Genomic DNA, 26,116 nt, shown 5'->3' with positions numbered 1-26,116 from the left:
GCATCTCAGCAGTGTTTCTCAGCAGTATGTGGGGAGGGGCTAGGAATTGCAAGGCTGATGTGTTACAGCTTCAATTTTGGCAGAAGGGTATAATTACTGTCTGGCAAGTTTACACTACACTATAAGCATGCACATCAGAATTTGTAATATGGATATTTTTACTTCGTGGGATGTCAGCATTCATTGCCTGTCACTAATTGCCCTTGGGAGGTTGTGAAAACCAAATAGTGTCCCTTCCTGAGTCAGAAGCTCTGGATTAGAGTTCACCACAGACCTCATCAAGGAAGCCGTAGTCATCATGATCGCCAACACGCAAATCCTTAGAAAACACATCAATGGCCAACAGTAAGAGTGGGAGTGATTCCTTGTCCACTTTAGATAAAGTAAGTTAGAGCCACAATCATCACTATCTATGGCTTCAGATTGCAACATGCATATATAAGTTAATGTTGGCACATCAAGTTGTTACAAACCACCAATTGCATTTGAAAGTGTGGTGCTGAGTCTGTTGTGTATAGCTGTAGTCTTTTTAATACAGTGACTATGAAGGAATGGTGATACAATTCCAAATTAATGGTAACTTGGCAAGCAATTTGCTGGTGTGTTTCTTGTGACTGCTACTTCTTGTCTGCTGTCTTATGAGGGGTTAGCAATGGTATTCACCATTCTAATCATTAATGGTTATCCTTCTGATCTTTTTATGGTGAAATGTTAACTTGAATCAGTTAAAGATGGTTGCATCTGAGACAATATGCTGAGGAACACCTGGTGGCTGTTATGGTGTGGTAGTGTGCCAGCCTCTGGGCCAGAAGACCTGGATTCAAGGTCCCACCTGCCCTAGCCAAGTTGTCACTGGTCTAAACACATTGATTTAAAAAGATTTACCCTGAGGAACTCCTGCAGTGATGATCTAAAGTTGAGATGATTTTCCTCCAACAGCCAGGGTCAGCTTTCTTTGTGCTGGTTATGACTCAGCTAGTGGTGAGGTTTCCCTCCATTCCCATCAATTTCAGTTATGTTGGGGCTCTTTGTCACGCACTTCGTTAAATGCTATCTTAATGGCAAGGGCGGTCACTTTCACCTCCCCTCAAATTCAGCCCAGATACAAAATTTTTTAATATAACTTGTAAAGGTGTAGTGCAGTAATTCTGTTGGATAAATTCTAGATTTTGCTGCAGTCTACAAACAGTATAAAAGCCTATATCATATACTCAGAGGTGAGCACCCTCATTCTTTTTTACTGTACCACCTTATCGTTTTAATAGTGATATTGCCCTTGTTATACTCCTGAAGCTGAAAGCTATGCTATCTATGCCCCTCATAATTTTATAAACCTCTGAAGCTCCAGGAAAGTCCTTAGAAATGATCCCAGATAACTCCAGTAATCTTTGTTGTTGAGATGGGGCTGATTGGCTATGGCTGCTGTGGAATGGAATAGAATGGGATTGTATTCCCATTTTAGTTAGGATTGATTTGAGGCCTGCATCCTTGCCATGTCTGCAGCAAAGATATTGGCAGAGTGGATCAGACCTGTCTTCAAGTAGAGAGCCCAAACAGAAGCATCTAGGAAAGCTTTCAATGCTGAGAGGAAATTGTTGAAAACTTTGATTCTTTGTTAGTCTGGCAGTTACGAAAGTACTGTTAATGTGAATTAAGTTTTCCAGATAGTTGAATGATTTTACTTAATGCTGATGTGTTTGGTGTGGAAAAACCAACTGGATCTTTTGTCTAAGCGCTTTCTGAAGTGTTAATTATCTCTACGGCTCCTTGAATGTCTAAGCATAGAGGTTAACAGGACAGAGAAAAAAGACTTGAAATAATTAGATGGTTTGTAGTCCAGTAGGAAGCCATGTTGAATGTGGTAAGTACCAAGGAAATCTGAAAAGAATCAGGAAGAATGACAGAATGAGTAGATTAATGGCTGGAACAAAGCCAAAGCCTTTTACAGATAGACAGCTATTGAAAGATGGGAACATAAAGGAGGAATTGAATTTCTAGGTCCATTGATATTGGTTTGGAGGGCAGGAATGCTGATGTGTTGGGAGGGGGAAGAGCATTGGGAGGGAAGCCTGATGTCTACCTGTCCCCATGACCTATGGAGTCAGAGATATACAGCACAGAAACAGACCCTTCGGTCCAACGCATCCATGCCAACCAGATATCCTAAATTAATCTACTCCCATTTACCAGCATTTGGCTTGTACCCCTCCAAACCCCTCCTATTCAATACCCATCCAGATGCCTTTTAAGTGCTGTAATTGTACCAGCCTCCACTACTTCCTCTGGTAGCTCACTGCATATGCACACCACCCTCTGCATGTAAAAGTTGCTCCTTAGGTCCCTTTTAAATCTTTTCCTTCTCACCCTAAACCTATACCCTCTCGGGTTGAAACCACCCAGGTAAATGATCTTGTTTATTTATCCTATCCATGCTCCTCATAATTTTATAAACCTCTATAAGGTCACCCCTCTGCCTCTGAAGCTCCAGGAAAAATAGCCCCAGCCTATTCAGCCTCTCCCTATACCACTGACCCTAGCAACGTCCTTGTAAATCTTTTCCAAAGCCTTTCAGGTTTCACAACATCCTTCCTATAGCAAGGAGACCAGAATTGCACACAATATTCCAAAGGTGGCCTAACCAATGTCCTGTACACCTGCAATATAATCTCCCAACTCCTATGTTCAATACACCTGTCCAATAAAGGCAAGCATACCAAATGCTGCCTTCACTGTCCTATCTATCTGCGACTCCACTTTCAAGGACATCTGAACCTGCATTCCAAGATCTCTTTGTCAGCAACGCTCCCCACGGCCTTATCATTAAGTGTATAAGTCCTGCTCTGATTTGCATTTCCAAAATGCAGCGCCTCCCATTTGTCTCGATTAAACTCCAACTGCCACGTCTCAGCCCATCTGATCAAGATCCCGTTGTACTCTGTAACCTTCACTGTCCACTACATCTCTGTTGCCATGAGTAGACACTTTAATGGCTTACCTGCCCATTAGGCTGCCATTTGAGCCATTCAGTTGTGCAGTTGAGGCTCATAACTTGCCTTCGTGTGCATTTTATCTTTGCTGGGAGGATCCACATCAAATAGAGAGACAAGGAAGAAAAACGATAGTGATCTCCCTTTTGGGGGTTTAATTTATTGGCATTCAATGGATCATAGAAGGGCATACCCCAGCTGCAATGTCTGCACCAGAACAATGGCATTGCTGGAGCCTGACAACAATTAATCATCTCTGGTGCCTGTCAACTTCATGCCTACTCTCAATAAGTCTCCTTGATATTAAAATCCACTCACCTCTGTGGTGCAGCCATAGCAGAAGATGCCATCATTATTGACGCAGCTGGGTTGCTGGCCCAAACGGAGGGCTGATTTGCTGCGCACAGTTGGAAGATAGCCTTGGTAATTGTTTATTGGCCATTGCCAGCAAAATGCCATTCCAAGGTCCTGCCAAACTGGGGTTGGCTCCCACTTTTTTTATCTTGCCGATGGTACATCAACATCCCCCAAACTGTGCAGCCAGCAGCATCATGTAGTGGTGTGCACTGCTGAGCTATTCCTCTGTGTTCACTCGATGAAAATAAAGGAAGTATTAATAATTATTGGATAGGGTAAAAATGCATAAGAGTTTGGTGCGCAAAGTGGATAAGTCATTTCAATGAGAGTGCACTCTTGTTACTGAGAGTAAAGATAGAGACTTTGAGCCTCCTCGTACATGGACGTGATGCCAAAGGGCCAGAGGTTTACAAATGTTGCAGTCGTTTTAAAAATGACAGGTTGGAGGATTTAACCCTGAGCAATTGGTTGGTTGCCCTAACATCAGCAAAAGGGAAGTTTAGCAACAATAATCTGTCATTTAGAGCAGTTTGTTTGTGTTAGAGCACACGTGAGGGAGTGTTGTCCAAAAGCAGATACTTAGCTCCTTTTTGCTTCATTCTGAATTGTAAAACGTCTATCGGTGAAGATTTGAAATTGATGTGTGCTATGATTTCTCCATTTTTCATCGGTTTATGGAAAATCAAATTTGTTCAAAGAGCAGCTAGAAGATTTATAAAATGTAATATAAAATAACCTGTTCTTTCTGAGCATGGATACACATCTCTATTCAGACCTAAAGTAATGGGAAGGTGAAGTCATCCCACCCTTTCCTCTAGGGCCATCGAAAGTTAAAGTGCAGGTATAGTAAGCAATAGGGAGGCAAAAGCAAGTCCCACTTTTCATGCAAGGGGATAGATGTATAAGAGTCTCACTACAGTTATTACAGGGCTTTAGTGAAACCATACCTGACATACTGTTTGCTCCCAAATCTAAGTAACAATATTGCATTGGAGGTAGTGTAGCAAAGGTTCACTAGACTGGTTACTATGATAAGAGACTTGGTAAATTGATCTTACACGCTCACTGGAGTTTGAATGAGAAATGAGCGGCACATTGGCACAGTGGTTAGCACTGCTGCCTCACAGCGCCAGAGACCCGGGTTCTATTCCTGTCTCAGGCAGCCCTGTGTGGAGTTTGCACATTCTCCCTGTGTCTGTGTGGGTTTCCTCCGGGTGCTCTGGTTTCCTCTCAATCCAAAAATGTGCAGGATAGGTGAATTGTCCGTAGTGTTAGGTGAAGGGGTAAATGTAGGGGTATGGGTCTGGGTGGGTTGTACTTCGGCGGGTCAGTGTGGACTTGTTGGGCCGAAGGGCCTGTTTCCACACTGTAAGTAATCTAATCTTTTTTTTAAAAATGAGCTCGTTGAGCCGTAAGATTCAGAAGGGGTAATTGCTTATGCTGCATAAGTTCTGTAAAATGTGGGCACATTTCAGCCTATGGCACTGACTCATTTGAACTAAAATGAGGAATTTCCTAACTCCAAATTTTCAGAAATCTCTTCTCCAGAGGTTATAGATCCTCCAGTGAATTTAAGGCTGAGGTAGACAGATTTATACTCTCAGAAATCCGGGATCTGAGGAGCAGGTGAGGAAGTGGAGTTGAGCAAGATTGGGTCATATGGTTTTTCTCCTATTTAAGTTCTAGTGTATTGTTATTTCTTTTACTTTTCCGACCTTTTTAATAGCAAATGTTGCATTCCTCTAGTATTAACACTTTTAAGTTTATCCAATAGTACTTCTGATTTTAGGAAGGGGTGGACTGCACTTGTAATGGATGCTCAGAATTAGATTTCATTTTTAAACATTGTCAATGTTTTCTGAATTCTTGCTATCCACCTTTTTATTTTCATTTCCCAGCAAAAAAAATTTCCTGGAGTTCCAATTTTTGTGTCTTGGCAGACAGGAATTTTGCTGCATTGCAGGCCATGATTTAAAGAATATCAATTAAAAAGGCAATGAGTTGAAATGGTTCCACTTCCTTAATGAGATATAGAGTCTACTGATCACAATTGATACATTCTGGCAGCATTGTGTTTGTGGTTAATTACCTGAGATGTGTAGGCCATCGATTCCACAAGCAGCGTTTGGATGTTGCTTGGAATGATGCCTTGAAAATTTGAACACCTCATCGTAACTTGCCACAACATCTGACAACTAGGCACAGGACTCCTATTGATTTGTAGCTGTTAAATTTGTCTGGCATTGGACTTGGCTGCCTACTGTATTTGTTTAGCTCTTGTAAAATTATGAAATAATTCTTATCCAGGGAAGGAGAAAACATTATCCTATCCTGAATTGTCTACTTGTTCTTGCTCAACTCTGCACCCAGATCAGGAGAAAGTGAGGACTGCAGATGTTGGTGATCAGTCAAAAAGTGTGGTGCTGGAAAAGCACAGCTGGTCAGGCAGCATCCGAGGAGCAGGAGTTGACGTTTCGAGCATAAGCTCTTCAGGAATGTTCCACCAGCTTTATCAGCACCCACTTCTCGTGCAGTATAAAACGGTGTCTCTTTCTTTCAAATCTGTTTCTAGCATCCTTGTTCTAATCAAGAAAAAAACATTAACTTTAGTCTTTTGTTTTAAATTTAAATCTGCTCTGTTCCTCAGTATTTATAAAGTACAAGGCCATATCTGTGTCCCTCCCTCAGCTTCCTGTCTTTGTCAACATTACTCTCCTACACAGTGAAAACTCAAGTTGGTTGAAATCACCCATGCACCTCACTCCATGATAACCTGTTAACCCACCTACCTTCCATTTCAGTGCCCTATTTACATCCACATTCCTGAGCAAGATCTACCAGCATTCATCCTTTGGATCAAGGAATGGGAAACGTAGAAAGTCACTAACAAGTTTTCCTGTGACAAACCTTGCCTGCCAAATGGGGGGCCTTGAATTATCTGGGTGTGTGCCTTTGCTCAGAACAAGTCAGCGCCTCTGTGAAGTCAGCCTCCTCCAGAAGGGCCTCCGTGCACTTGTGAACTAATCACCTTAAAATTCTGTCAATGAGGGGGCTATTGCTTGAGTTGGGGATTTGCATTCACAACATAATTGTTGAAAGCACTCCCTGAGAAAACAGTTGCAACAAAACTTGGAGTCGAATACTAATATGTAGAAATGACAGGTTAGTCAGAATACTGTAAAGTATGCAACGCCTTTGCATTTTGACAGGAATGAGCTGATGGAATATATATGCAGTATTGAAATTTACATGGTTTTCCAAAGGTTAATGGCAGCAGAATTTAACAGTTTCCTCTTTCTCTGCTTGCCCCTTCCTGCCCCACTTATCCCAGTCTCTGGTGTCTTCCCACATTTGCTTTTCAAGCAGAGTAGAGTGGTCTTTACTCTGAACTGCTCCCTCTGAAGAGAAGTGCACACATTGCAGTTTGTGGTGAGGCTTTGACCTTTTGAGGCAGATAAGGAAATAGTTAATGTGAGCAATCACTCTTCGACCCCAAAGATTGCACCAGGTGGGAATCGCTGTGAATAATGATCAACATTTGGGGTGGCAGTATAAAGCGAAAGTCAAGTGTCCTATTGTCAAATAAAATATTACAGCATTTTCTTAAGTTATTTTTATAACTTAATTTGATAAGATATATTGTTGACTGTTACTTGCTCTGAACTCTATTGCTGTGATTTTTCAGTGCTACTTGAGTGAGCAAATGATTTTTTTTTCCCCCAGAGCTGCAATGCCTGACTCTTTTGATTGTTAAGTAAATTGTTTTCCTCATTTGGACGGTGTGCGAATTGCACTTCTGGTAGTGTGGTGCACTGATAAACCTCATGTAATGGTTCATATATTCAAACCTTTTTTGCCTTTGTCATTTCAGCGGAATTGAAAGACAGCAGGCATGTCCTGCATTCCTGCTATTTTAAGTGTTGATCGTGTCTGGGGTGAACTCGATTTGCCCAATTTCATGGTCAAACTGGTAGTGCTGCACATCTCAGAACTGCTAACCTGAGATTTGAATAATTAGTTCAGACACATGGCTGACCACCTTTCTCTCCTTCTATTTTTAAACTAATATCCAGCTTCCACTATTAACCTTTTCTTGTGTGTCAGGTTTAAGGAACCTTGTCAATTTTGGGGGAAAGGGGAGTTTTGGTGTAATAGTCTGGGTAGCTAGTGGTTTTAAGTGTTTGTTCAAAAATGAGCAATAATTGTGTATTTTCTACTATTTGTCCTTGAGGTGTCTAAATTTTCCAACAATTGTAAGCTATTCAGCAAACAATAGAAATTGAATAATTAAACTTGTTGGCCCAACAGAGGCAAGTGAAGCCTGCAGCTGCTTCATGAACCAGTTAGTGCTGGGAGTGACACATCAACCTTAACAGTCTATTATCAAGACTGCAAATAGGCAACTTCTGCAAATATGTAAATAATGAGAAAGTGACACTGCTTTCATGTACATCTTCCTTTTTAAAATTCTCCAATTTATTAAAGGAATTTTCATTTTCTGTCCTTCTCTTGCTGTATCCTCTCTGATTGCCTCAGTCTTTGGTTAGCAGGATTGATTGGAGTTACTGCTGTGCCAGGAATGTGCTTAACTGAAGGGGTGTAGGTGGGAAGCCTCGAACTGTCTGCACATAGACAGCAGTGAGGTGTTTTTATTTTGGCACTGACTGGTATTTGAAACTGCATTCTCCAATACAATTGTTTGTTTGCTTTGCTAACTTTTATTGCATTTTGTTGATGTTGCTCAGTAAAGGCTGCTCACTAAAGGCTGTTATAATTCTGTTCTAAGTTTTGGTAGAAAACCTTATCAGAAAAGATTAGGATTCTAAGGTTCACAGTTCAGTCTGGCACATTTCCAGGGATTCAACATGGATGAAGATTGGCTACTGATCGCTCACCCCCATGCTGCAGAAAGCCAACCAAAGCCAAGAGGAAGTTCACCTTATGACCCTGCAACCAGTGCACAAAAGACTGATAAGTAAAGTTACAATAGTCATATCATGTGGAAAGAGACACTTCAGCTTGTCCATGCAGACCAAATTTCCTAAACTGAACTAGTCCCATATGAGTGCATTTTAGAGAAACATGGGACAACCTTTTTTCTAACCATCTGAAGGGGGAAAAAACGAGGGAGGCTGGAGTTGTAAAGCCAGACACTTCTGCCTTGATTTGAGGAATCGACAGCTAGACTATCTGCAGCAAGGTCCAAGAAAGGAAAGCAGAAATGCAGTGAGAGCCTGCTTGATAGGGAACCATGGGAGCAAATAATAGGTAACTCTGACTGAAGCAGCAAAGCTCCAACTGGAAGACCATTTTCGGCAAGGAGCCGTATTACATGTCCAATTTTGGTATGGTACCACAGGCTGACAACAGGAGGAACCAACTCTATTCAGACTCTTTGAAAGGCTTAAGCTTTTTCATTGTCAAACTATCATAGAGCTGCTTCAGGTATGTATCATGCTATTCCTAGAATTTGGTGAAATACCTTTTCATTAATAGTTTTTCTTGCTTTACATTTAAAGTGTCAGAAGTCTTTATGACAAGGATAGCTTGGGGACAGAAAATTGAGGGATAGGTCAATTGAGTGGAGTCTCTAAGCTTTCATCACATGTTACAGACCTGTGGTTCCCCACTTTGTTTATCCATGTGGTTCATTCAGGACTATGTCAGGAGGCGAATCTTTTTTTAGCTTTACCAAGCAGTGTCATTCAATCTTAGATGAATTGTGACTGTGGTGTTGATTTCTGTTTTGACATTGAAACAATCTTTTTCAATAATCTGAAGTTGATATGTCAATTTTGTCCTGTTTTTTTCAGGGTTCAGCTAAGGCATTCAGGAAATTCAACTTTGTTTTGAATACAGAATGTGCTATTTGACAAAAACAATCTTGTTACATTCCTGGTCTCATGGGGAATGCCACAGTGTCTTTTGTTTGTTTCAACTTGTGCATCTGCCTTTTTGTTTTCTCCTTTTTGGTTATGAATTGACATTTTAACAGCTTTGAGTTTTGTGCAGACAATGAGAAACCAGTGTCGTCATGGTTCAGCACTAGTGTTCAAGCCTCTGAGTCAAAATCATTAGTTTTGAGCTAAATTTGTGTGTATAGTCCAGTGCATCTGTCAGAGTCCAGTGCAGTATTGATGCTTTAAACCAAGGCCCTGTCAGCTTCGAATAGTTGGAAAAAGTTTTCTTTATTTGAAGAACAGTGGAATTCCCCAGGTGTCCCAGGGAATATTCATCCTTTGTTCAAAATCACAAAACAGATTAAATGTCTTTTAACATTGTGGGAATTTGAACTCTTGTAAATAAGATCAATTTGATAAACAAATCGTGCATCTATATTTCTGTCCCTGAAATGTAGATGCGCGATGAGAGGGTGATTTGAAAAGAGTGGAGTAGTAGATTACTTTTTTTTGCATCAATGAGGAAGTCTCAAGGGAGAATGTTCTTCCCTTACTCCTCATTCTCCTGTGGTTGTCTTCCATTTTCTACACTGCTTCCTCCAACCCCCAAACTTCAGCATGTTACCGTCCAGTTATGCAGGAGTAGTTGTTATAACTCACTTGAGCAGTGTGAGAAATCGAGCTTCGCTATTCCTGGAATTGTCACCAAAAGTCAGATTTTGATAAAGTAAACCAAGTTTGCCAAGTTACCTTACTTTCTCACCCAAATTAATACTGAACAAGGATCACTTTTTAAATAAAAAGACTGTAGCAACAGTTGTAAACTGTGGCATATAACAATATTTTAATCTCTAATCCTTGATGTCTTCCCAAATGAAGTAAAATAGATTATGGAAGAAGGGGGAAATAGGAAACACTGTCCTCTGTTCTTGGTTCCCAGGTTATATTGTTGAGATGATTCTTATACTGGTTAGCACGTTTCTTCAACTGTCCGGATCCTTTCACTGGTTGCATAGAAACCATAAGTGACTGGTTCACTTGATTTAAATGTCATAGCTGACAACAACCTTTGCAGGAAAGATAAATTTGTTTTGAACACAGATTGCTTCTGAATGGGGAAAGAATTGAACATTTCTCACTGTAACTTGTTCTTGGCTCCAAGCTGTCTAGTTACTTGAGAACCAGTTGCAGTTGTTGGTGAACAGCATGATCTCTGTGGTAACTAGTCACGAGCTACTTGCTACCAGCAAAAGCAATATCTGTACTCCCCTCAGTCTAAATCATCTGCATCTCAAGTTTCAATTACTGTTTGTTCACACAGTTGTTGACATGACATTGGCTGGTTACTTTTCAAAACTACAGCCCCTCTACTCAACACTGTCATTTGTGGCAAGGCTTGCACTACAAAATAGGCTACAAAGCGAATTCAAATAGCATTGCAGGCAACAGTACGTCCCTACTTGAGTCCAATGCATTCTATGTTTCCTTTGAAAAGGGAGACTGTGAAACGATATCACCTCTCCCATCAGCCTCTGCACTTGTACTCCTGGTTACTGCTGCAGGCATTAGGTCAGTCGTCTTAAGGGTGAGCTCATGGAAAATGAATGTCATGAATGGAGTCCCTGGCTGTGCACTCTGATCCTGTATGGACCAGCTGGCAGGAGAATTTGCAGATATCTTCAACCTCTCCTTGTTATGGCTTGAAGTCCCAATGTGTTTCAAGAAGACCACCGTCATCCTAATGCCAAATAAAACTCATAGTGTTACTCAATGATTACCATTTGGCTCTGACATCCATAAGTATGAAGTGCTTCGAGATGTTGTTCATGTCTCACATCAAGCTGAGTCTTCCAGATTGTCTTGATTCCTTACAATTCACCTACTGGCACAGCAAGTGACCCTACATTCATCCCTGGAGAATCTGTACAACGCGGATACCTACATCAGGCTCTTACTTATTAACTTTGGTTCTGCCTTCAACGCCATAAATCCAAACAAACTCCATGACCTAGGTGTCTGCTCCCACCTCTAACTGGATTCTCTACTTTGTGACCAGCAGACTGCAGTCCGAAATGATAGACGACAATATCTCCTCCGTGATAATCTTTAACTCCAATGCCCTGCAAGCTGTGTACTCAGCCCCCTACACTACCGTTGTAGCTCAGGTCATCAAACAATGATGAGATGGCATATTGGGAGGCAATAGAGTGCTTAACAACATGGTTTAAAGATGACAATCTCTCCAGCATCAGCAATGCAAAGGAGCTGGTCATTCCCTTCAGGAGTGGAGTGAAGGGCACACCCCGTTTTGCCTCAATGGCACTGAGATGGAGATGGTCAAGAGCATCAAGTCCATGGGAGTAGTGATCAACAATCTGTCCTGGTCCCCTCAAGTTGGCACTACAGTCAAGAAAGCTTAACAATACCCCTCTCAGGCTAAGGAAATTCGGCACACCCATTAAGACTCTTAAGTTTTTATAGATGCACCATAGAGAGCATCTTATCTGGGTGCATCAACTTCTCTTCCCAAGACCAAAAGTTACTAGAGAGTTGTGAACACAGCCCAGTCCACCATGCAAGCCAGCTGTTCATTTATTGACTTCATCTAAACTGCCTGCTGCATTTGGAAAGCAGCCAACATGATCAAAGACTCCTCCCAACCCATTTATACTTTTCTCCACCCTCTTCAGTTGAGCAGAAGATATGATGTTTGTATGCATGTACAAACAGATTCAAGAGCAGCTTCTTCCCTGCTATTATCAGATTTTGTTAAATAGACCTTTTTAATAGATTTTATTGTAGAATCCCTACAGTGTGGAAACAGGCAGTTTGGCCAAACAAGTTCACACTGACCCTCCAAGTAGCCCACCCAGACCCATTCCCCTACCCTATTACTTGACATTTCCCCTGACTAATGTACCTAACCTACACATCTCTGAACACTCTGTGCAATTTAGTATGGCCAGTTCACCTAACTGGCACATCTTGGACTGTTTAATGTTGATCTCTCTGCACCTTTTGCCAGCTGTAGTATTGTATTGTATCCTTCTATGACCCTGACTTGTATGGTATGACCTACCTGTAAAGTACAAGTCAAGTGACAGCAGGCTGTAGTCCAGATTCAAAACCTGTTGGCCTATCATTTGGCGGCTTGTGCCTTCTGACTTTGTCCACCCCAGTCCACAACAGCACCTCCCATGTAAAGCACATCAGACTACACTTTCACCCTCAGTACATGTGATAGAAATAAATAATTAAGTCCAATCAAATCATTGGTTTTAAAACAGCTATTTGTCATTTCAGTCCACTTTTTTAAAAGACACCAGTTCTTACATAGTCTTTGGCCATCCTGAAGATTTGATCAGTAGTCTTTGTTAATTTCATTGCTCTTAATGGCAGTGGTGTCAGTAAAGTATAAAAGAGGTTGTGTACAAATTGCACAGTGAGCCATGAAAAACACTCGAGTACTGTGCAAGTCTCTTTAACCTGTGTTTGAATAAGGTATACACTAATTGGTTGCGAGTATATGAAAAGTATATTACACAACACTAAACAATGGTGCCTTAACTTGATTTGAGACTTCTCCATGCACTGTTATTAATAAACCAATTATGCTGATACCTGCAGAGATTTTCTGAAAGAGCATCATCCTGATGTCTTTACTCCAAAAAAACTTTTTTATTTGTGCATTAATTAGTTTGATACTTAATTGTCACATTTTACTAACAATTATTTTTTAATATCCTTAATTTTTCTGTGACCTACCTACAGCCCCCACCCACCTCTGCATTCATCAGTGAAAATGGTTGAGTTATTTTAAAATTTATTTCTCACAATTCAATCTGCTTTATGATCAAATCTGGTAATGCTGCACAAGTTAGATCCCAGAGCAAATAGACTGCTTAATTTTTGTAATTTGGCTACTGTGGTGGTTAGTTACTGAATATATTCCCACAATTGTTAACTAACTTCTGATGAGATCGTAAGTTTATATTAGGAAATAAAGAAAGCTACATATACATGTGACAATTTGGAACGTCCTTAAAATATACTTCAAAAATAGAGTCGTTTTTCCAGTAACATCATTTAAAGCAATTTAATCCCAGTGATGTAACATGCATGTAACACTTCATGCTTAAATTTCTTAGTCATCTGGCAGTTGTCAGTAAGTTCCTCTTAGTGAATTTCTGCACTCACACTAAATGTGATTCTCTCCGTCTCTCCCTAAGACATTGGTACAGACGCTAATATTTCTCAGTGAATTTAGAAAGCTTTGGGCATTTTGCACTGACTTCAACCACCTTTGAATTTTTTTTGTTCTTCAACCGGGTGCATTTTTGACCTAAGCCTTGCCTCGATTACTCCAGGATTCATGGCAGATGCTTAAAAGTACAACGTATTTGTTTTCCATGCCCTATTATTTGCAACTGGGCAGTAGGGAGGAGTCTAATCATCACAGACATGCAATGTACAGGTAGTGCCACCAGAGAGGGATCTCACTCCAAATCTAATGTAATATGTGAGACAATAGTAAAACTGATTTTATTTTTATTTCCCACCCATTTAGGTCATTGAAGTTTATGACTTGAGTAAAGTTAAATTGAAATACTGGTGAGTATTTTTACTGTTTCCCTCATGACAATTTTGCTAGAACCCTATGTTTCGACCACTAAGAGTAATGTTGCCAGTGCTTTTGAAAAATGGTATTCTCTGGTAGAATAATCCCAAGACACAGCACCCTATATTCACATTCACCTTTTACACCCTAACCTTTTTAAAGTTAAAGGTAATTAATTGAATCATTTTTCTCTGGTAAACTAAAACTTTTTTTTGTTTTGCATTTATGTTGACTTTAATGGGCCACCATGGTAGCATGTAAGGGCAAAGTAAGGTTTATACTTGGACCGAGCAGAAATTTAACAAGTTGAGCACAGTCAGAGACCAAAACTCAAATCCAACTTCCATTTCTTATGTTTACAAGTCTCTCATTCTCACAACTGGTTGTTGAAAACATGTCTAAAGTTTAACAGTTTGAGAAACAGAGACTTTGCATTCCAATTCGATCCTACTACACTAGCTATTGGTGCAGCCCTCCAATTACTCACTCATTGCTATAGACTCTTGCAGATTTTGGAGTTAGTCTTGCAATGCTGATACCATATTTTGTGCCTTTTAGAAAGTAAGATGGTGCTTCTTTCATTTCGGATAAAGACCTATAAAGTTACTGTAATAATTCCTTGTACGTTAACAACACAGCATCATTCCCTCATCAATTTAGAAGTTCATAGTCATCAAGTTACACAACACTGAAACACTTGTCGGTCCAACTCATCCGTGCAGACCAGGTGTCCTAAACTGATCTAGTCCCATTTGCCAGGATTTGGCCATATCCCTCTAAACACTCGCTATTCGTACCTGTCCAGAGCCTTTTTAAATGTTCTAATTGTACCACTTTTCTCTGGCAACTCATTCCATACATGCATAACTCACTTTATGAAAAAGTTGCCCCCCCCCCCGCATCCCCCTCAAATCTTTTCCCCCTCACCTGAACATACCACCTCAAGTTTTGGTCTCCTCTATACTGAGGGAAAAAGACCTTGGCAATTCACCCTATCTATATTCATGATCTTAAACCTTGAAAGGTTCACCCCTCAGCTTCCTACGCTCTAGGGGAACAAAGCTATAACCTATTTAGCCTTTTCCTAAAACTCAACGCCTCCAAACCCCAGCTATGTCCTTAAATCTTTTCCGAACCCTTTCAAGTTGAACAAAAATCTTTCCTATAGCAGGGAGATCGGAATTGAATGCAGTATTCTAAAAGTGGCGTCCCCCAGTGTCCTAAACAGCGCCTCCGTGACTTTCTAACCCCTATTCTCAATTCACTGAGCAATGAAGGCAAGCAAACAGATGCCGCCTTAGTCGTCATATCTATGAGAGTCCACTTTTAAGGAACTGTACACTTGCACACTTGGGTTTCTTTATTCGGCAACTCTGCCCAGGGCCCTACCATGAAAGGTAGAAGTCCAGCTCTGCCTTGTCCTATCAAAATGCAGCACCTCACATTTATTTAAATTAAATTCCCTTCTCAACCCTCATTGGCTGTGTATTAAAATGCTTTATTTTAAGTTGAACTGCTGAGATTTTCCTGCTAAAAAACATCTCAGCTGATTCTTTCATGATCAGTGGAGCTGCGAATTGGATTTCAACTCCGTGGAGCAGGACTTGAACACTTTTTTTTTCCTCTGGCTAATGCCACTTGCTTGTCCCATATACCCCTAGCTTGCCAAATCTTGGCGGGATTGATTTTTAAGAAACTCTAGAAAATGATACATCAAAACATTGATTTCAAATAAACATCCAAGCATTCGAATTCATCTGAGGTGTTATGGTTTATTATCCTTCCCCAGTTTGTTTCTTGAAGGATTTTGATATTCTCAATTGCTAGATTGAACATTCTTGATATTTGTATTCCTGTGGCTGTACTTGGCATTTGGGGTCAGTAGGTTGGCCTTGGATACTGCTGAGACGTTTCCACAAGTGATAAGTGAAGAGCACCCAGTATGCTTCAGAGTCTCAGCTCCCACTATGATGCAGCCAAATATAAGATCTCATTTGAAGAATTTGCACTCTGGTAGTATAGCCATGTTAGCATAGTAGTTTTATTGGCCATTTATGTACTGTCTTTATTACAGTTTATTCTCTCAACTGTACAGAATATTTATTATGGTAATTTACCAGCATTTGTCACAGATTAATGAACCAAGTCTAATATAACAAAGATGCCTTATCTCTGGTAATTTAGTATTTGCATATCACTGCTATGGGATGAGTATTTCAGTGCATGTCCACTGTCAATTGAGGGAAAAGTTTATGGAGTTTTAAGCTGGCAGATGAAAATTTGTTGCGGATGTTGACAAAATGCAATGTATAGAAAAGGCCGGGTGATTCTAATGTTAGTGGCATTAGAAGTTAAAATATCGGGCACTAACAGATTGGTGAAGAATTGGATAGAGGGAGGAATGACGGCAGCATCAAAAATTGTATAGAACAAAGGGGAATGTTTTGCAGTCCACAAGGGCTCTGGCTAATTATGGATGAAAGATGAAATATGAGTGTTTAGGGAACCACACTGGATTGTTTATGCGAGGAGTTATTTCAGGGCCTATAATTACTCTACAGATTCAAGACCTTTCAATAGGTTGCACTGAACCTTTTATAAAGCTTTTGATTTAGACCAAATCTGGTGACCACACTTAGCAGGATGTGATGTCCTTGATGCTGGAGAGGAGATTTACCAGAATAGTTGCAGTGGTGAGTGATCTCAGTTACCAGATTAGGTAGAGAAACTGGGGTTTAGATAAGATAGGGAATAAAACTGTTTGTACTAACTGATAGTACAAGGATAATAGAACTCAGGATGTAAATCTTTGGGCAGGTTTTACGGGGTGGTGGTGGTGGAGCAGAGGGGAGCTGCGATATGAAGCAATTTTAAAGCCAAGTGATTTACAGCTGCAAGGGATATGCAACTGGACACTATTGATAACTTCAAAAACATATATTATCTAGAAATCTGAAGGAATTGAACTTGCATGGCTACTGGGATAGAATGGGTTTTGACCGAATTCCTCTGCAGACCCCACATAGATTTGGTGAACTCATTGGCTACCTTCAGTGCTTAATGACTGATTCAATGGTCATGGTCTCTCTCTCTACTACTTCAAATGTTATAAGTACCCGTATAAGAATAAATAAATCTTGTAAACATAAAAAATGAGAACTGGAGAAGGCTTGTTGCTACTTTGAGCCTCATTCACCATCGCTCAAGATTGCAGCTGAATATCTACTTCAATTCCATTGTCCTACTGTTGCCCTATCCCTTCAGCCCCATAGAACTCAAAATCCTGTCCCCACTTGATAATAGTCATACGGCACAGAAATAGACTCTTCGATCCAACTAATTTATGCCGATCAGGTTTCTTGAACTGAGCTAGTCCCATTTGCCTGCATTTGGCCCATATCCCTCTAAACCTTCCTTATTCATGTCCATACCAAAATGCCATTTTAAATGTTGCAATTGTACCCACTCTACCACTTCCTCTGGCAACTCTTTCCATACACCACCCTCTGTGGAAAAAGTTGCTCCTCAGGTCCCCTTTTAAATCTTCCCTTCTCACCTTTAAATCTATATCTTCTAGTTTGAGCCCTCTTCTCTTCCTCCCCCCACCCCAACCTCTTCTCTGCTCTTTCCCATTTCATCAGGGCTCAATAATATTGAACCAATGCACTTTCTTGAACTGCAGATATAATTGGGTATCACAGTACTCTCCATAAACCACCATATGTGAGAGTTTCTGAAAGAAGTTATGATTTGTGAAAATACTTCAATTGGTTTTCATCATAAGGTCACTTGTTTTCAAGTTAAAAGTCTCAATTTCTAAACAGTTTTTTTCAAATCTTGAATGCATGATCTACTCCGCTCACAAATGCAATTTGATAAGTTTTCATTCTGGTTGTTCAGTGATAATTGTGAAAGCGATTTGAGAGCCAACTTCATGGTAACTGATCAGAAATTCTTTGACCGGCCTCCTGAGTGGAGTTTCAACCTCTCAGTTTAACCATTGGACACCTAAACTACCAGGAATGGCCTTGATTAGTGCTAGCTAGTCCCCTCCAAAGCTCTCCATTCATGTTTGCTGTAATTGATCTAATTCAATCCTGATCAGGAAATAGGAAGGAGGGAAGCACATCCATAATCCTGCTTCCAATCATTTAAACAGTGGTTTTTGGAAGCACTAATGTAGGTGTGATGCAAAGCATTTCATTCTAAGGGCATCATAACACTCCCCTTTCACAAATATTGGAGCACTTGGAAGTACTGAAATTCAACCATGTCTTTGGGATGACCTTTTAAATTCTGTAAAGCAGAAGGACTGGGAGAAAGCAAGAATTTGCATTCCAATGCAGTACTTTGCCTCTTCACTACAGGGAACTCTTCCGCTCCCCGCTCTCTTTTCCCCCCCCGCCCCCCCAACAATGATGTGGTGGTGAACAGTGTGTAGGCTGTAGAAAGAATGACCATGTCACTGGGAGGAACGAAGAAGTGTCTCTTTACGTTCTCAGTTGGTTGCAAGTGACAAAGCAATTAAGTATTTTTGCTGTCACCTGTAATACTGTACATCGCTTGCTTGAGGCTGATTTTTATTTGGTGTGGTGTGGGAGATGGGAAGTCAAGAACATTAAACCATTCCACCTCCTGAGTTAGTCTGCAACCTGTAATTTTTTTCTAAATCTTTGACTTGTTCTTTATTCCACTGCAGTGGTGTGCACTTCAACTCTCAGGCTATAGCTCCAACCATAGAGCAGATTGACCAGTCATTTGGAGCAACTCACCCTGGAGGTAAGTGAGATCTGTGTATTTACAGGAAATTGAATACAAATATTATAAATTTTAAGCCTGAATTAAGTGAGTTGACGAAGGTAAATGTTTTTCTGTACAACAATGTGGGAAGGGATCTAAGAAGATGCTTTGTAGTTTGTTTACTTGAAGTTCACTAATTTTAACCTTTTATCGTTGTGCTCCCTTTCCCCCCTCATTCTAGTGTACAATGCAGCTGAACAACTTTTTCATCTCAATTTCCGCGGGCTTTCCTTTTCATTTCAACTGGACTCATGGAAAGAAGCTCCAAAATTTGAGGTGAGATTATCTCCAAAGGCTGTTTTACCGTCAGGAGAGTAACAATTTTGCCCAAACTTGCGCTGAAGTTGTCCATTGTTCTCACTGTATTTTTCACTTTTCTGCTCAAATCTATAAGTTCCCACCACTCCCACCAATGATGGCTTGGTTGGTAATCTCACAGCCCAGTTTGGAACTGACATACATCAACCAGGAAGCTCTCAACTTGATCACCAGTTTTGGGTTAAGTTTACATCATGGAGCTACCAAGATAGTGAAAATTCTCTACTTCAATTAGAGAGAAGATTGACCAGTTTTTTCTACTTGCGTTACTATCCCATTGATTCTAGCTATGACCATCAGTTAAGGATTTTGGATAAAGCTAACTATCATGCACGCTCAGCCTACAAGCCTGTCATCACTCATTATCTGGAAGAATAGCTCTTTTGGAATGAGTGCAACAAAGGATGAGAATTCTTAATGCTCAAAGAGATTAGGAGGATGTGAGAAAATACTGGCAGGACATCTGAAAGGGGTTTTATAGGCATGTTGGGGCAAGAAAACTGCCAATAAGTGTTGGGTCCATTAGAGACTAAAGTGGCATTGCCAGATGAGATGTATTCCAGGCTGCAGTGGGAAGAAAGGGAGGAGAATGTAAAGCCCTGGACATTCATTTTCAAATTCTCTCTTGCCACAGGTGTGATGCCAGAATACTGGAGCATGCTACTGTGGTAGTATTAGTTGAGAAGAGTTGTAAGGATAAAGCAAGCAACTATAGGACTGTGAATTTAACATCTGTGATGGGGAAACGTTTGGATAAAATTGACAAACAGAATTGACCTCTGCTTGGAGAGGCAAGATTAATCAAGCTTTTTAGCATGGCTTTGTCAGGGGGGAGTCAAGTCTAACAAATTTGATTTGATTATTCCAAAAGGTGACTAGTTGTGTACGTGAGGGTAATGCTGTTGTAGTCTGCATGGATTTAAAGTCTTTTGATAAGGTCTCACAAGATCAACTGGTTAAGCTAAAACCAATTTAGCAGTTTGAATGCAAAATTGGCTCAGCGGTAGAAAGAAGGTCCTGTTTGAAGGATGTTTTTGTCACTGAAATCCTGTGTCAAAGGCAGGTGAATTCAAATCCAAGCTTTTTTTTAACCACTCCTCCCCAGTGAGGTCCTTCCACCGGTTTGCTGTGTCTGTCTTGGATATGAAACATGATGTCACAGTGGTAAGACTTGCTTCTTGCTGGTGAACCTGCATTGGTAAGTACAGTGAGTGGAACCGAAGAAGAGTGATAATCTTTCACCTCGTTCACTTCTAGGTTCAGTATCTTTTTCCTGGTTTTGTTTCCAGCATTGTGCCAACCACCCCTTTGGGAGTATTCTCTGAAGAACTTGAGTAATGCAGAAATAATGAACATCTGGGGTTATGGGTGAATGCCACTTTTACTTTTGTTTTCTCCTAGAAATTAAATGCTTCTTGCAAAAAAAGGGGAAGATAAATTCCACATTGACTAAAACTGGGCAGGGCATGAAGGGGATGGGAAATTGAGTTGTGTCCCAGGGATGAAATTGAGGGATAACAGATTTAAGGTGTGCAGAGGAGAGATAGTGAGGCAGGATGCATAGTGTTGGGATAATAAGTGAGACCTGCTTTGGATTTTATAACACTGGAGAGGCAATCCTGAAGATCATGTTCAAGAGGCTGTATGAGGACTGAGAATGATCTCAGTTGTGGATTTGGTGGAAGGAGTGAGTTGAGTGTAATTGGGCTTATTACTTGGCTAATGGGATCAGAACAGTTTTATTTCCCTTTTAGCTGTTTGCTTTTGCTGATTTTAATAAAACAAATGTTGGACTAATTTGTGTTTACACAGCCCAAATTTGCCCATGGCCTGGCTTCCCTGCAGATTCCCCATGGTGCTACCGTGAAACGCATGTACATATACACTGCAAACAGTCTACAGGATACAAAGTAAGTAAACTGTCCAAGAGATTAATATCCTATGATTTCTCTAACTGTTTGTTGCCTCTTGTTATATGCTCATTGTGCGACATATTTTGTACACCTCCTTTCCAATGTACAAGAATCTCTGCTCTACATTATAATGAAGTAGAAAATCAAGTAGCAATTTCAAAACCAGTTCCTAAAGTTGCACTTGTCTGAATTTCTAGATTGGCTTTGCTTTAGAAACCTGGATTGTATTTAGTAGCCGCTCCCCTTTAATGGGCAGCGCCTTTGTGATTATATTTTATGACTGTCCAAAGCCTTGGGGGGTTAATTAAAGTCTTGGCTTGGTTGGTCGAAGCCACTTGCTGTGTACTTGCATAAGAATTGTTCTGTAAAATATTAGTCTAATTAAAGTCATGCTACACAAAGTATTCTTGTGGTAGAGTTTAATATTATCTCCATGTTGTCCAGACAGTAGTAGTTTGTAAAAATGGTGTTGAAATCATATAGCAAGTCTAAGCATCTGAAAGTAATGTATTTAAGTGGTGGTTGTTTTTTTGTAATTACATTTACTAAGTGCAATAATCTGGCTTTTATAGAGCTCCCATGATGCCACTGAGTTGTTTCTATGGTAACGTGTATGCAGAAACTGTTGAAGTATTGAGCAATATCATGGGACCCCTGGGCCTCCGTCTGCGACTACTGACAGCAGGTAAAACTAAAATCATTCATATCGATGAAGGAAGAGGATATCTGATCCACTTAAGAGCCCTAAAATAGTGCTTCGTTAATTCTGTTTAGTGAACTCCTGGGTACAGTCGTGGTGTAGAAGAAAGCCAGGAAATGTCGTCTTTGTCTGTATAGAATGAGTGATAGCATGTACACCCTGCTGATGTTCAGTGCTTGTTAGTGGCTGAGGTGAATCTTCCAAGCATTATTCAATGAGGTCAGCCTGATAAACATGTATACTTTTTCTTCTGTGAATGCTATCAACAGTGTTATCTTTCATGAATATTGGTGTACACTTGACTGAGTTGGCAATCCTAGTTCTGAGTCAGATGTTTGAGTTCAAGCCTCACTGTTGAACTTCTGAATCTAGGCTAATGCTCCAGTGGATTATCATAAGGAGAAGCTGCATTATCATAAGCCTCAAATTGAGACGCTTATCTCTATACTGGTAACTGAGGGGTTTTGAGAGCCAGTTTCTTTAAAGCAGAGCAGGGAAATCTCTTTGAACCTTGCTATCTCAAACACAATGATTTTTTTTTTAATCTGCAAGTGTTGCTTAGCCTGGGCTACTAGTGGCATTTGCTTCAGAATGTAGTTTGTTTGCTACATTTCAAAACCATTGTGTCTGGCTTTAACTGCTTTTAGGATGTATTTTTTCTGATTTCCATGGGTCCGAAATATTTACACTAATTGAGCTTAACACATCGTAATCTGAACACTGGAAACCTCCTTGCCCAATTGTGAAAATGAGTTAAGACTTTACTAAACGTTTTAATCTATGTCAACATACACTATTTATAGATTGAGCCATTGGGTCCTTGTTATGACAGGGTGGTGAACCCCCCCCCCCCCCAGTTAATTAAACAAAACGCCCAAAAAAGCTCACCACCTATCGTAATCTGTTGGCTCGCTCTCGATGGCAGTTACTCTGACTTTGAAAATGCCTGTTTTTTTTTATATCCCCAATATTGGATCTTCTCATTGATTCGATGTTGGCAAACGCAATAAATTCAAACTCTATTGGGTTTTAGTATCCTGGGGCATAATTTACACTGGTTAAATTTTAATCATTGTCAAAACATCAACCAACTCTATTTCACAGCCAAATGTTACACACTATCAATTTTCCAGTACATTCTGGGAGTGCCATCGAATGATATTACACACGTGCTTGTAAGCCCTCAGTGCAAAACAGCATTCACTGTTTCTAAAGGTACAGTACACGCTTCAAATTCATAACACTTTTGGGGCTAGATTTTGATAGATGCAAGTTGTAGCTGTGATGGTTTTCCGACTGAACTCCTGCAGCAACAAAACAGTTTGTCTTTCCAGGGTGGTGCTGTGTTCTTCGTCTTACTGTTCCATCCTGCATGAAGCAGGAAAGGCACCCCAGAACTTTACTGGTATGATAGAATGGCATCAGGAGCGTTTTAAGACTGGCAGCTTCTGTAGTTCTGAGTAACTTCAAACTGACAGAAGTTCTTCACCAAAGTAAGAGAACCATATTTTTGAATTTCTGTTGGGATAATGCTCTAGCTCCACCTGCTGGTTCAGTGATTAAATGCACTGTCTAGCTGAGTCCTATTCTGCAGCATTTAAGCTTAGGAATGTTTATTGCCCACTAATCAGTTGATTAACCGGTAGCCTGAAGGTACCACAATTGATCTGTCCATAGTTTAGAAGAGGAAAGCTCATTTCTCAATCTTCAACAATTCTGATGATTTGAAAAATGCATATGACCAGCGTATATGGATAAGATTTACTTTGGCTGTGGTGATTCATATGATTAAGTGGTCCATTCCTTCCAACTTGAGCAACTACTTTGGACCGGTGAGGTGAGGAAGTTTCTTAGAAGTGGAGCAATGTGCAAGTAAGAATCTTTTTATTAACAAGACAATTATGAGAGTTTTGTACAACTATAAATGTAGGTTTAGCTATCTTTGTAGTTTATCTGAAGGGCAATTAATAAGTGTTGAATTCTTTCGTTTTGAAGAATGCTCAGTGGTTAAACTAGCCATGTTTTGTGATGCCAAATCCTACGAGCCAGGAAGTTTTCACATGACCTTAGAGGTTTATAAGATCATGAGGGGCATGAGTACAATAAATAGACAAAATCTTTTCTTTGGGCTGGGGGAGTCCAGAACTAGAGGACATAGGTTTAGGGTGAGAGGGCAAAGATATAAAAGGGACCTATGGGGTGGCAACTTGCAGAGGGTGGTACGTGTATGGAATAGCTGCCAGAGGAAGTGGTGGAGGCTGGTACAATTACAACATTTTTTAAAAGGCATTTCGATAAGTATATGAATAGGAAGGGTTTGGAGGGATATGGGCTGGGTGCTAGCAGGTGGGACTAGATTGGGTTGGGATATCTGGTCGGCGTGGACAGGTTGGACTGAAGGGTGTCTTTCCATGCTGTACAGCTCTATGACTCTACGTAGGCAAGAACTCTCAAAAGTTTATTGGGGGTGGATGTTTGCAGGTAAAAGGATGGCTGGAAAATGGAAAGCCTTCAACAAATGTCCAGAGACAGTCTGCTCCTGTCAGGGTGAAGAGCAAGACTGTTAGGTATAGGGAATGCTGGATAACTAGAGAAATTAAGGTTTTAAGAAAAAGAAGGAAGTATATGTCAGGTATAGACAACAGAGATTGAGTGAATCCTTAGCGTATAAAGACAATAGGAGTATAGTTAAGAGAGAAATCAGGAGGAAAAAAGGGGACATTAAATAACTTTGGCAAGTAGAGTTAAGGAAACTCCAAAAGGATTTTCTAAATCCATTAAGGACAAAAGGATTACTAGAGAGAAAAGTGCCTCTCTAAGATCAGCAAGGCAGCCTATGCATGGAACTGCAGGAGATGGGGGAAATACCAAATGAGTATTTTGCATCAATGTTTCCTGTGGAGAATGATATGGAACATAGGGAAATAAATAGCAATATCTTGAAAAATGTCCATATCACAGGAGGTGGTGCTGAACGTCTTAAAATGCATAAAAGTAGATAAATCCCCGGGATCTGATCAGATGGACCTAAACACAGTTGGAAGCTAGGGAAGTGATTGTTGGGCCTCTTGCTGAGATATTTTTGTCATCAATAGCCACAGTTAGTGTGGCGGGAACCTGGAGGTTGGCTAACATGGTGCCACTATTTAAGAAGTTAAGGAAAAGCTAGGGGACTATAGGACAGTGAGCCTGACATGAGGGGTGGACAAGTTGTTGGAGGAAATCCTGAGGGACAGGATTCACGTGAATTTGGAAAGGCAAGGACTGATTAGGGGTAGTAGTCATGACTTTGTGCGTGGGAAATCGTGTCTGACTAGATTGAGTTTTTTGAAGTAACGAAGAGGGCACAGCCGTGGATGTGATTTATATGGACTTCGGTAAAGCACTGAACAAGGTTCCTTGTGGTAGACTGGTTAGTGAGGTTAGATCACATGGAATACAGTGAGAACTAGCATTTGCGTATACAACTGCCTCAAAGGTAGAAGACACGGTGATGGTGGGGGTTTGCTTTTCAGACTGGAGGCATGTGATCAATAGTGTGCCGCAAGGATCGATGCTGGGTCTACTGCTTTTTGTCATTTATATAAATGATTTGGATGTGAATATAGGAAGTCAGTTTGCAGATGACACCAAAATAGGAGATGTAGTGGACAGCGAAGAAGGCCATTTCAGTGCAATGAAACCTTGCTCCGATGAGTCAATGGGCCAAGGAGCAAGGGGTGGCAAATGGAGTTTAATTTAAATGTATGGTGCTGCTTTTTGGAAAAGCAAATTAGAGAATGAATTATACACTTGATGGTGAGGTCCTGGGGAGTGTTAATGAGCAAAGAGACCTTGAAAGTGGAGTCACAGGTCGATAGGATAGTGAAGAAGGCATTTGTTATGCTTGCCTTTAGTCAGTGCCTTGAGTAGGAAGGGTTGAGGGATATGGGCCAAATGGTGACAAATTAGACTAGATTAATTTGGGATATCTGGTCAGCATGGACGTAGTTGACTGAAGCGTCCGTTTCTGTACTGTACATGTCTATGACTCTTTGTAAATACTTATTTTGTTGTGAGGATAGCATGAGGGGATATATAATTGCCTCTTGTCCTTGAGCAGTGGGATTGGGCTTGGACTGTGTACAATCAGTGTCTGACTCCCATGTGCAGGCCCTGTGCTATGGGAGTGTGCAAAAAGAGTTAATGTGAAGAAAGAAAAACAATCAGCACTCATCTATTTAATACTCTGACATACTCCCTGCTATATCTGGTTTTCTGCTCCAATATCCTGGTTTAGAGTATTCTAAACATTTTATCATTTTTGATGTTCTTCCTTAATAGTTTGACTCCTCTTACTGCAAAGCAAATGTGGAGAGAATGCATATTTTCCCATCCATATATCACCTTAATGTTTTACATCTGAGTGCTTCCCTTTGACTCTTAATAGATTTAGACATTGACCATCATGAGGGGCAGGAATTAATTTACTATACATCATTAAATATTTAATCTGTTAATAGTAAGGTAGTGCAGAGCCAAGA

General features: G+C 40.5%; 1 protein-coding gene across 3 annotated transcripts in view; it reads left to right on the top strand.

Moving 5' to 3' along the window:
* phaf1 (phagosome assembly factor 1) overlaps positions 1-26,116 on the top strand; it is a 175,241-nt gene that overhangs the window by 129,038 nt on the left and 20,087 nt on the right. For 2 of the 3 annotated variants that reach the window (XM_072547769.1, XM_072547770.1), the window contains 5 exons: positions 13,812-13,855; positions 18,562-18,641; positions 18,844-18,938; positions 20,793-20,890; positions 21,466-21,578. In XM_072547769.1, coding sequence (XP_072403870.1) covers positions 13,812-13,855; positions 18,562-18,641; positions 18,844-18,938; positions 20,793-20,890; positions 21,466-21,578 — 430 coding nt within the window. Of the gene's footprint in view, positions 1-13,811; positions 13,856-18,561; positions 18,642-18,843; positions 18,939-20,792; positions 20,891-21,465; positions 21,579-26,116 lie in introns of those variants that run through there. The other variant, XR_011952326.1, reaches the window with a different exon arrangement.

The sequence above is a fragment of the Chiloscyllium punctatum genome, chromosome 26, assembly GCF_047496795.1.
Source record: "Chiloscyllium punctatum isolate Juve2018m chromosome 26, sChiPun1.3, whole genome shotgun sequence".
NCBI lineage: Eukaryota > Metazoa > Chordata > Chondrichthyes > Orectolobiformes > Hemiscylliidae > Chiloscyllium > Chiloscyllium punctatum.
The sequence above is the reverse complement of the archived record's forward strand: the minus strand, read 5'-3'. Positions and strand labels throughout refer to the sequence as shown.